The sequence below is a fragment of the Physeter macrocephalus genome, chromosome 1, assembly GCF_002837175.3.
Source record: "Physeter macrocephalus isolate SW-GA chromosome 1, ASM283717v5, whole genome shotgun sequence".
NCBI classification, from domain to species: Eukaryota; Metazoa; Chordata; class Mammalia; order Artiodactyla; family Physeteridae; genus Physeter; species Physeter macrocephalus.
In genome coordinates, this window is record NC_041214.2 from 38625491 (window position 1) to 38638553 (window position 13063).

Consider the following 13063-nt stretch of genomic DNA (forward strand, 5'->3'; position numbering starts at 1 on the left):
GTGAGAGGCCCACGTACCGCAAAAAAAAAAAAAAAAGTGTATCTTGGTGAAATATATCTATGCATTCATAAACACATGTATATATAACCATATGAACAGAGAAAAGCCTATGGACAGACATTTACCAGGTTCATAACTCTGATTACACTGTGAGGGATGTGAAATGATCTACATAAACATATAGAAATACTTCTGTTAATGGTAGTTATCACAGAAGAAAAGGCATGAGGAGGATTTCTTCCTTAAATGTAATCACAATAAATAACCCCAGCCTTCCCCTTCTCTTATACACACCACACAGGCATGGGGTAGGTCCTCACCATCATGCTCATAGCCAGAACTATTTTTCTTCAAATGGCAAAGACAATTTTATTTGTTAATATTTAATACATTTAGTATGTTTCTCCCGTGAAAATAAGTGTATATTTGTTTGCTGAGTCATGACTATCTATAGTGAATGTAGGCATCAGGATGATGGGGGTGACTAGCAGGATGAGTAGAATGAGTAGGAACGACTGCATGTATTTTTCCAACATTTACTGAAAGTAAAGACAAGCACACAAGGCAGAGTAGAACTGTAATTACTTATGTCACTTCTGAACAGCAGAAAACCAGTGGCAGAGTGTCAAAAATCCCAAAGTATATACAACTTTCCCTGGGGATGCTGACAGGACATTATTAAACAATCATTAAAGAAACAAACCAACAATCACACATTACTGAATAGTAGTATCTGAAGTCATGGGGAATTTGTTTCTTCTTTTAGAAAATATTTCACGCTGGCTTTGGCAGCAGAAAGAATTATTCCAGATTCTCTTATTATCCAATCTATTCCTGGGAATTAAATCCTTGGAGTTCAGAAAAATAAACCAACTCTTTAATTCTACTATTTAAGTCTCCAAAACAATCACTTGCTGAAAGGATGCCTCTGGTATCCTAAAATGGTTACTGTAGTGAATAGTTTCCAGAAGGTTCCCAGGGAACAAATCATGAGTCAATAAATGATGGCATCAGACAAGACCTCTGGGACTTTGATACTTCAAAGATAAGAAAGAGGCTCCAAAAAACAGTGCTAGATTCTTTTATACACATGCCCTCAGTTTTCCCCACAATTCTAAGAAGTACACTTCATTCTAATTTTACAGATAAAGAAGATTTTGCCTAACAATTATTTGCTCAGGTTCAAAGAGGTATAATATGAAGCCCCCATGATTTCAGCTGGGTCTTCTGGATAAAGCTCACGTTCTTTCTGGTACATCAGGTTGCTTGTGGACATACTGAGAATTAAGTGTTTAAGTAATAAATATCTCTAGACCAGTGGTCCCCAACCTTTTTGGCACCAGGGACCGGTTTTGCGAAAGACAATTTTTCCACGGATCGGGGGGCGAGGGGGTGGTGGGGACGGTCCAGGCGGTAATGCGGGCGATGGGGAGCGGCAGATGAGCTTCACTCGCTCGCCACTCTGCGGCCTGGCTCCTAACAGGACGCGGACCAGTACCAGTTCACAGCCCAGGGTTTAGGGACCCCTGCTCTAGACTATTGCTCAAAACAGTTTATATTAGGTGAGAAAACTAACAATTTAATTCACTTTAGTACTAAGTATACTTCTAAAGAAAAAGTAGACTGGCTTAAAATAAAACCACAAATCTCAAACGGTATAGGTTGAACATTGTTATTCTTTTGTTCCCGTGTAAGAATTCAGGTTTAATGTAATTGTATAAGGGCAGGAGGACCATGGGGTAATCTCTGTCTGTGTGTACGTGAACTCAGTGGAATTGACTTAGATCATGCTGGGCAGTACCCAATACACAGTTTATGGGAACAGTGGTAAAGGACTTCTGATGGTGATAGTCATTTTGGGTATAATCTATTTTAGGAAAATCTATAAATCAAATCCTGAAACTACAAAATTTATAAATCAGAGGATAATCTACTTACCCAAGTTTACCAAAATATTTTCTGATTTACAAAGTCTCTATCAGAGATTTTCTTTAAAGCTCTACTATCCAAAAACATACTTCAAATTATTTAGCTTCTCCCAAAACCTATCTATATTTAACTATTCTGGTATATATGAAATTGTATAAAGTGATATATTCCTCCAAACAGAAAATACGGTCATCCTTCGGTATCTAAGGGGGACTGATTCCAAGAGTACTCGAGGATACCAAAGACTGCAGACTTGGACCCTCAAGTCCCTTATAAAAAATGAACACAGCCCTACAATGAACACAGTCGACCCTCTGAATCTGTAGATGCAAAACCAGTAGATACAAAGGGCTGATAGTATATTTTACTAATGCTTTCAAGATTAGGATTTTAGCCACAAATCCAACATAACGAAGTGTTACTTATAGAAACGGATTTGAAATTAGTTACAGAATTTATAATAAATTAATATTTGTGAGTAATACCATCAAATTATGCTTTTTATTTTGAAGGTAAAAAAGTAAACATTAAAAACCAAGGAAATAGTTCTGTGTTAAATGCAACTTCCTTGAAGTATATTTTATAAAATCTTTCCCCAGAAACCATTATTTGTTTTTCCTACCCTTCACTGACCCAGACTCATGGGGACTACCACAGACATTGAAGATTTCTCCTTGTCTCTAATGAGTTCATTTTCTTCCAAGAAGGCAATATACATTAAGGTACTATAAATGGGTCTGATCAACTTTGGGTGAACATTAATTATGAAAGAATTTATAAATCTCTCATTCTTTTGTTTTTATTAAGTCATTCTTGGACAACATTTACTCACTGCTCCATTATCTATATAATTTACTTATTTAAGCACTATTTAGTACCAACTATGTGCCAGATTCTGCCAGTTCAATTATTCCCTATTTGAATACCAATTTACAGGGATCCCTTGGAAATATGAACTTTCTACCTCTGAAGAATACTGGCATTCCAATCTCTGCTCAATCTTCTGATGGCATTGTCTGTGTACCTCTTGCCTTTCCCTTTCCCTATGATATACTCAAGACTGCTGCCTCTAAGAAGCCAGGTGGAAAAAACATGGAGGTGATAGATATTAAGATGTGTTTTTGGAAGGGAGGATGAAAAGGGACCTTGATCTTTCTTCTACCCGATTAGTTCATAACGCAGGCTGCTGAGTAGAAGTAGGTGGTAATAACTATGGCTAGGAACAATTATGAAAACAACTTATTTTCCCTACTAGAGCATCAGGGAAAGATAATCAATAATAAAAAGTACAAAAAAGGAAATATAAATTTGCTATAAAAACTGCCAGGTAGAAACAATCCTTCATTCTCACCACATGATACTTACTTGCCATCTGTGTCTGACGTAGCTGCATAGTGCAAGGGTGTGCATCCTCTTTCATCAAGGTCATTCACACTTGCTCCTGAGCCCACAAGAGCAAACAGGCACTGGTAGTTGCAGTTGGCAGCAGCATAGTGCAGTGGAGACCTTTTTGCCCAAGTTAATAAAAAAAAAAAAAAATCAGGGGCACAAAACCGTAAAAAAAAGCACATGCAGTTGGCAGCAGCATAGTGCAGTGGAGACCTTTTTGCCCAAGTTAATAAAAAAAAAAAAAAAAGTCAGGGACACAAACCAGTAAACAAGAGCACAGAGGATCCACCCAGTTATAAATATTTATAGAAAGCCTGAGATTGATTTCTGCCATATACCTAAGTCTTTCAGAGGGCCAGACAGAAAGCCTGGAGGAGAAACTAAGATGGCAAAGAGCCTCTAAGAATACAAAATAAGAGAGGAACACAATTAAATCATTTCATGGTCCCCAGACACTAACAATTCCAGCCTTTTGAGTGAATTACAGATATCCTTCATATTCTGCTCCAAAACTTGAACACTTATTTTTTTTTCCCTCCCTAATGCCATCAGCAATCTGAGAAAACCTTCATTTTAACAAAGCTTCCCCTATACTAATAGAGATGTTTCATAGGTAGCAGCTTCTGTTCCTGTCTCAGTAGAGGAATAAAGAGTAAGAAAAATACAGAAGCATTAAAAAGAATGCTGTTAGGGGCTTCCCTGGTGGCGCAGTGGTTGCGCGTCCGCCTGCCGATGCAGGGAAACCGGGTTCGCGCCCCGGTCTGGGAGGATCCCACGTGCCGTGGAGCGGCTGGGCCCGTGAGCCATGGCCGCTGGGCCTGCGCATCCGGAGCCTGTGCTCCGCAACGGGAGAGGCCACAACAGAGGGAGGCCCGCATACCACAAAAAAAAAAAAAAAAAAAAAAAAAAGAATGCTGTTATATCAACTATATGGTAGAGCTGCACAGTAATATCAGATTCCTCAAGCAAAAAATGCATAGTTTTGAAGACTGTGCACCATTTTGAAGAGTTTAGAGTACTGTTAATTTCTAGAGATGGAATATTTGTAGCTTATTTCTTCTCAGTTACTGAAATGAAAAAGAGTATTACTAAATTTAGGAGTTTCTGTCTTTAGATTACAAAACTATGATAATCCATGACCTTTCATTAAAAAAAAAAAAAAAAAACAAAACGGAAGAAGAAGAAAACAGAAAAGTGAAGGTAAATTTAGTCCAGAGTCTTCATGGTATAATTTTTTCTAAAATATTTACCTGGTGAAATGACAGTGAAGCATTATTTTACTTTATTGGATAATAGTATAATATAGTAATAGTATTTTTGAAAATGCAATTAACCCTGAATTACTTTCAAGCTTCTAAACTCAGAATGTGCCCTAACTGTAGTACAGAATGCATCAAGTGCTACAAATTAACTAATATATGCTGGATTAAAGAACACTTATAAAAATAAATTAGCTATAAATTGCACTCCAAAGTCAAACAAAGTGATTTTTCATTTTGTGGGTCATTAGTTCCTTCAATTAGCAGGCTTATAAGAACAGTCTGTTCCTCAAAATAATTATGGGGTCAGATAATCATTTTTCCTTTTCTTTTCTTATATGCACTTCTGATTCCCTACCACACGTAATTCCACTGTGCACTGGCCCAATCCCATGCACTGACACAGATTCACACACACCCTCTCTTGTCATATACTCTGATAAAATTTTCAAACTCCTGATACACAACTTTGCTCATATTTCCACCTCTATTTTTTTTTAATTGAGGTAACACTAGATTATAACATTATAAGTCTCATGTGTACATTATATTTAGATTTCTGTATACACTACAGCATGCTCACCTCTATTTTTCAAATTGCCTTCTGTCCTTTCCTATGTGGTCCTAACAGACTCTGGGTCAATTCCTACTCTAAGTAACTTAGTAGATCATGGTGGCTTTAAGTACTGCAATTACAGATGCAAGTAACAATGAGGCCTGGGGATGAACAGTGAGACTGCAGATTGGCTGGGTGACTACAAAGGGACTCTGCATTCACAGGTGCTTTCCTGTGGGTCACGCTCAGGGTGTGTGCGGAGAGTCAGAGAAGAGGAGAAAGAAAAATTACACATAAATTTGTAACCTGTTTCCTCGCTCTTTCTAGTGCTCTGGAACCAAATATAGGCAGCAGAGTCTCTAACAAAAGAATGACTTGAAGGAATGGAGAACTGAGTTCCAGCTCTTGTGAGTTTTCTGAGGGAGCATAGGTACCATGCGGTTTTATATTTTCATGGCTATAATTATGGGAGGAGGAGGAGGAGGAGGAATGACATCACAAGAGGTATAGAAGTGCTTATAAAGTAAAGCTGTGGCTGGTAGCCTGGGGCTATGGCAGGGGCCTAGCTGGAAGAAGGCTGTGGGTGAGAATGAATATTCAGAAGTTATCTACTTATTGGGGCCTCTCAACGAATCATGATTACAATGCAAAAGACATAGAATTATTCAGTTAACTCTCAGAAGCCACATTAGAAGGTCAAGAAAGTCATTAAGTAAATAACATTAAGTAGGCTCTATAGAGGAACTGTACCACACCCTACCTTCCAAATTTATCCTTTTTGTTGAAGTCTGCACCAGTGTTCAGCAGAAGGTTTAGGCACTCCAAATTCCTACCCAGGAAAAATACATTGAGAAGATGTAATTGTAATGAAATTGTAACTATAATGAAATCAGTAGGTTTAAATAAGTATAAAAGCATGTATTCAAATGAGGGCAGAGTGAATAAAACACTATGATTTATATTTTATGAAACAAAAAAAAAACTGCCACGATCAACTACCTTTTTCTTAAAAAAAGTAAAAATTTTGTTATACATACCCTCCAGCTGCAGCTGCATGTAGACAGGTCCTGCCAAAATCATCTGGGGTATCTATATCAAATCCTACAAGAATGAATACATCTTATATAATAGTATAGGTATGTTACTTTATATTAGAGTATTACATTAAAAAAAATCACACACACGCAATCTTAAACAAAACTATGAATTACAAATAGGTAAAAATTAATTGAAAATAGATTAATAATGTACAGTATTTAAAAAAAAAAATACCACTAAAGGATTGGGAGTTTTAGAACAAATGCTAGAGTACTTGTTTAAAAGTCATAGGATACAATGGAATATTATTCAGCAATAAAAAGAAATAAAGTACTGATACATGTTAATAACACTGGATGACCTTTCAGAACATTTCTAAGTGAAAAAAATCAGTCACAAAACCACTTCTTGGGTGATTCCATTTCTATGAACTGTCCAGAATAGGTAAACTTATAGAGGTGGAAAGTAGATTAATGACTGCTTAGGGCTGGGTGGAGGGAGGAAATGGGGAACTGACTGAAAATGAGGGGTTTTTTTTGGGGGGGGCAATGAAAATGTTCTAAAACCCATTGTAGTCATGGTTACATACCTCTGTGAATATACTTAAAAAAAAAAAACACTGAATTGTAAATTTTAAACAGGTGAATTGTATGATACATGAATTATTTCTTAATAAAACTTTTTTTTAAACCCATAGGTGCTTTGATACATGCAGATTAATACTAACACTGAGAAGAGGTTTTTAGAATTCTCCATAGATAAATGGGTATGTGATTACTTGTGGACACACATACACTTAAAACATTCAAAACACAATTACCTCACTTAAAAGATATCATTAAGAAAAACTCAGAAGTGTCTGTCTCACAATACGTTAATTTTCACTGAAACTTTCCCATAATTCTTTTAGCAATCAAGAGTATTAATATACAAAATCTGTTCAACTTTCCTAACACGCTAAGAAATAGAATATCATTAAAAATTAAATCTTATATATTTAGTAATTCTATGCATTTAATAAGGATCATAATTTTGTAGTAATATTTATAGAAAGCTATTGATCCTGTTTTGTTTCAAACTGACTATGTGGTATTTTAAGACAGTAATTAGATATGGCATAAATAATTTCACAAACCTAGAAGATATTGTAAACTGGCCATTGGCTCTTAAAAAGGAAGCATGCAAATGACGATATTTTACTTCTAGACACAAAGGGACTGCTGTAGAAATATTCCACACCCCATTCCCCAACTAAGAGAGAGAGGAGGAAATCACTGGAAAAATAAAACCTTTCCCAGAGCTGAAGAAAAAATCAAATCTTAAAATTAAAGGGTCCAACATCTTCTAAGAGGGGTTAATAAATGATGCAAACACGGACATATCTATATGTGATTCTGGAAAAGCAGGATAAAGAGACTGTATTAAAATGGAAGATGGCGGGGGGGCGGTTTGGGGAGGTAAAAGGGGATAATCTGTCTGTGAAGGTTCCACTTACCAGAAGAAAGAAGTTTCCTACAGCAATCTGAGAAACCACTTAAGGCTGCCAAATGGAGGGGGAACATTCCATGTATGCCACGCCTAAAGTGAACAAGACAGTGTCCTCATCACAATGCAATCACTTAAATAAATTAAAAAGAAACTATTCAATACCTAACTTATCCAGCAACTTTCCTCTTAGAGCAGGACTTTTCAACCTCCGCACTACTGTCACTATGGATTTTCTGTGGGGCTGGGGGGTGGAAGGCTGGGTTATCCTGTGCCTGTAGGATGTCATCAGTGCCCCCGGGTTCTACCTACACTGGATGACAGTAACAGTCTCCTCCCCAAATTATGACAACCAAAAATGTCCCTAGACATTTGCCTCAGGAGCAAAACCCATTCCCCCTGCCCCGATGTTGAGAATCATTACCACAAGGCAAAATGTTTAAGAATGTTCACTGCAGTGATTTTTGCAATAGTAAAAACTTGGAAGCAACTTGTGTTTGTAAATGAGAATGAATAAATTGTGAAATCTTTACACAAGAATTAAATTTTATAAAATGAATGAACTAGAGTTACGTATAGAGACGAGAAAAAAAAGACCACATTTATATCTACGTGGCTAAACCAACAACTTCATGTAGAAAAAAAAAAGTTTAAAAAAGTGTACAGTAGCATACCATTTACAGAAAGTTTAACAGAAGATTTAAAACATGTTAATAAACATATAAAAAGGTAATAAAAATTTAAAAACATACATAAGAATGATAAACATCAATTTCAAAGTAGGGTGTTTCTTTCTGCAGAGCATGCAAGAGAATCCGTCTTTCAAACAAAATCTTACATGGAAACTTTAATATGTTACTCATAATCTAGAAAGAACTACGGTAAAAAAATATTAAAACACCCTATGCTGGTTTACCAATGAAATCACATTAAACATTCTATTCTATTACATCGCCAATACAAAGAGGAAAAAGCTCAAGCAATTAGTACTACATTGAGGACAAAATCCACGTTTCCCTGACAAGGCGTCAGCACCTTGGGAAGTACTTACTTTGCAGTGTCAGCACCACTTGTAATTAGAGTGTTGATTAGCAGCTCATGGCCATACCTCGCTGCTATGTGCAAAGGGGTGTTGCCATTCTTATCCTCACAGTCGATTACTGCTCCTGCAATAAAGGACATACTATCAGAAAATGGACTATATAACGATCAAGTCAAATCTATTACATAGAAAGTGATATAAAATGAAATTCAAGCACAAACTAATGGGTACAGCAATTTAACCACAGATGTCATCCACAGTACGTTTACTGGGCCAGGCACTGGGGTTACAGATTTCACACTTAAAGCAATTTTGTGAACAAGCATAAGATTTTAACAGATTTAAAAATTACAAAAGGGTTCTGGGCGTCCAATAAGTTTGGAAACCACTGTATTTAAACAAAATTAAACACATTTCTTTAGAGTGAGACTTTCCAAAGCTTTAATGTGCACACTCTGTGTCACCAAGAAGACAGCATGCAATACTTTATGAATTATTTGATCATGAGCTTATTCCTACCCTTTCCCTGAAAAATCAGAACAGCTATTGTCTTGAGGACTACTGATAAACAGTTCCTTGGAACATGGCTTGTGAAAACACTGCTTTAATGTACCCCCAAAAGTTCTTTTTATTTAAAAGTTTAGCCTGCCTAGTACTAATTCAAATGCAAAAGAATACAAGTTCAGAAAATAAATGAAAATGCTAAAAACAGTTCAAGATAGTCAGAAGGGAAAAGAGAAATGCAACCGAGTTTTCTTAATATATAATACAGTTTGCAGCAGAAAGGCAGAGTTTTCTATCTAGCATGTTTTAAAAAAGCCAACACTAACTGCTAGAGAAATTATATTTATAATCTCAGGGAAACAATACAAAAATAAATGAAAAACATAATTACAAAAGGTACATGGCATTTAAAATTCTTCATTATCTGATTTTCATGAGCTCTGATATAAAATGTCAAAAATGTGTATACTGCTATGACAATTCCTCAATACCATTCATTATGTGGATGCTTTTACTACACTTAAGAAAAAAAACAAACAGAAATACTTTTTACCACTCTGGATAATGGTTTGTGATCTGGAGAATCTACCGTGGAGGGCAGTCATGTGCAGTGGGGTTTTTCCATCTTTGCTCTGAAATAAACACACAAGAGATTTAAAATTCTTGTTATACCTGTAACATGTAATTGTTAGTTTTATTTTGAATATCCTCTTGCAACTTTACTCTGTAGAACTATTACTCAAGCGTTAAGTTTAACTGAAGCCTGTGGCAGTAAAACAGCTGTTTGAAATTATGAACTAATTTTTTAGTATGTATATCATAAAGCACAAATATACAGAAACCTTAATGCCCACATTTTTAGAAAGGCCTGGAGTGGTGGGTGTGGTGTAATCTTATTATCACTCCTATTTCATGTGAGGGAACTGATGCACAAAGGATATTAATGATTTGACCGAGGTCACATCACTGGAAGTGGTACTGCCAGGATGTGCTGCCCACGGTTCAAAAATTTCACACTGCTACAATTCTTTTGTTCTAAGAAATGCTGAATCCCTCCTTGACCAAGGAAAAGTGAATGTTAGAATTAAATTCAGAAACTATAATTCACTTTAAAAACTTTATACATTATTTTGTTTATAATTATCTGTAACAAATAATGTTAGCTATTTTCTCAAATTACTTAAAATAATAAACCAGACTGGCCTTGCATGTGTGTTTGATGTAGAAATTCTGAAATTCTAGAGGAATTCCAAATATGAAGAAAAACAATGCCTGAGTTAGGTGATATCTTTTATTGTGAGTTAGGTAAAGTCTTTTCTTCCCTAAAATTATTTTGTTAATCAAAACATGCATGTGACCATCACAAAGGAAAGAAGTATTTGGGGTATTTTGTTTATCTAACCAAAATTTAAAGTACACGGTGGGGTGGGAAAAGGTGTGACAGCTATCTGGGTTGACAACTGGATATATTGTGAGAAATTGTATATTTCTTGCTTTCAACCTATATACAGTTGGGTTTCTGTCCTCTACAATAACTGATTATGGAATAAACACTTGAAGAGTGGGAAAAGAAAAATCGGTAAGTGACACAATCAATGAGGCAGGGTTCATGATAAGCAAGGTTATGAAAAACTAGAGCTATACTGCTTTTTAAAAACCATTCATTTTACTTCTATGTAGTATTCTGTAGGACAACCAATTAAAAAACTTATAAACTGAATAATTACAAACCTATACGCACATTCCAATTCTAGTCATCCACAACCTGATCAAGGACAGAAACATCAAAATAGAGAATGGGATGGGAGGAAAAGATGAAGGAGAAAGGTGCCTTGATAAGGAGAACTTGAGGGTCAGCAAATATAATTTTTTTCTTGCAAGGCAAATGTCAAAGCCTTAACTCCTTAGTCAAATAATAATTCGATAAGCATCAATTTGACAAATACAGGAAACATAGGTGTCAGGAACGAAGATATTATTCTTGAATGAATGCACATTCTTATGCGTTGAAAACTCACTGCTATCAACAATTTTTACATAATGTCAGTTGGACGGTACCTCAGAAGTCAACAACTTGGGGAGTGTGTTTCAACGGAACTTGGCGGTAAGATAACTGGGCAACTGCACATCAGCAGGATGTTATACGTCCTTAGACAAGATTAAAGGAACTTTTATGAAATCTATTTTTAAACCAGCATCATGGTCTGTTGTCTTCAAATCTACTTAACCACCACATCTTAACTGTTTTGCTAAAACATTCCCTTGTCATGTGTAAAACCTACCACTGAATTTTCTAAATCATTAAGGAGGTAACTTCAAATAGGACCACTGGTCTAAGCATTATACTACAAGTGACCCTCTTGTAGAACTGATTCTCATCTCAACATTTCCAAAGAAAATACAGACTTAAAAATAATCATAGGTACTAGATTCTCATCTCAACATTTCCAAAGAAAATACAGACTTAAAAATAATCATAGGTACTAGAGTCAGCTACGTAGACAATGACGTGAAGCAAGGGATTAATTATCTTCAAATTATAGTAAACAGTTATGTCTAAATGGCACTGTATAAAATAGAAAGCCTAATTTTTACCCAGCCCCATATAAACTAAAAAATGCATAATAGTTAATGATATAGGTAAACCTCTTATTCCATGATACTTAATATTTAACAAAGATAATTTTAACTACAGCCACTTTATCATAAAGGGGTCTCACAGAGACTAAAACTACTTGATGAGATCTATTCGTTTGAAGATAATTTCACATTTTTTATTTTGAAAAACTCTTCATTAAAAAATATTACTAGGCTTTTGAGGAAACAAGTAACAAATTTCCCACCCCCCAAGAATTCTGATATTTTTTCTAGGCACTGATTATACAAACAGCAGGAATTCTTCAAATCAAAATAAGCAGTTTGAATTTATCAGTATATATTTAGAAGTTATTTAAATTATTAAAAATAAAACTTTAGTTTAGTAGGTGATTTGATTGAGAACTGAAAGCTTTAAATGTATATTCTTAAAAGAGACATTTTAACCAGAAAGGGGTTCTTTATGGTATCTCATGCCCTTTCCTTCCATGCGTTGATATGTATAAATTTTGTCCTTTAGCTGGCAGAGGGCAATTTAGAGCAATGACCTAATTATAGATGGCCTTGCTGCTGCTACAGCTGTCAGAGTGGGTCAGTGTCATCGTTAAAGGATTTTCTAAAGTTAGAGAGGTAAGAAAATGGACTCCTTTCTCTACCAGTCTGAAAGACACTGGCTCATCACACCTACAAAAGGAGCTGAAATTTTATGCAATGAAAGCTCTGAAAACATTTGAAGCTTGAATGTTTTTACTAATCCTAAACGGTTCAATTTTGTTTGTGGTTTTTTTTTCTTTACACCACAAGACATGGTTTGGCAAGTGCTCAAAGAATGAATTAATAAATTAATACAGAAGCAATCAGTGAAAGCATCTTGGAAAATATAAAATGACGATTATACATTATGAAGTAGTTATGTTCAAAACTGTGGTTGCATGTGCATTTCCAAAGAATTATGCAGTACAGGTACGTATATTTTGGCTCCAGGATTTTCACATATTTCTAAAATTCAAATGTTCACTCTTGAAAGTGAATGACCAAAAAACCAAAAAGCAACTATTCTTATATGTAAAACATTGTATCAGTCTTCTAATTTTTCTAACACTGTGAAAAATTTCAAAACAGAAAAGCTGAAAACATAGGCAGAACACTCTATGACATAAATCACAGCAAGATCCTTTTTGACCCATCTCCTAGAGAAATGGAAATAAAAACAAAAATAAACAAATGGAACCTAATGAAACTTAAAAGCTTTTGCACAGCAAAGGA

The 13063-nt window shown here is 35.5% G+C and overlaps 1 protein-coding gene across 7 annotated transcripts in view; it reads right to left on the reverse strand.

Annotated features, from left to right (window-relative positions):
* ANKRD28 (ankyrin repeat domain 28) overlaps positions 1-13063 on the reverse strand; it is a 178859-nt gene that overhangs the window by 26816 nt on the left and 138980 nt on the right. For all 7 annotated transcript variants that reach the window (XM_028490006.2, XM_055090942.1, XM_007102249.3 and 4 more), the window contains exons 9-14: positions 9756-9834; positions 8708-8822; positions 7667-7749; positions 6171-6234; positions 5894-5962; positions 3295-3435 (exon numbers count right to left, since the gene is read on the reverse strand). In XM_028490006.2, the coding sequence (XP_028345807.1) occupies positions 3295-3435; positions 5894-5962; positions 6171-6234; positions 7667-7749; positions 8708-8822; positions 9756-9834 (551 nt within the window). The remainder of the gene's footprint in view (positions 1-3294; positions 3436-5893; positions 5963-6170; positions 6235-7666; positions 7750-8707; positions 8823-9755; positions 9835-13063) is intronic.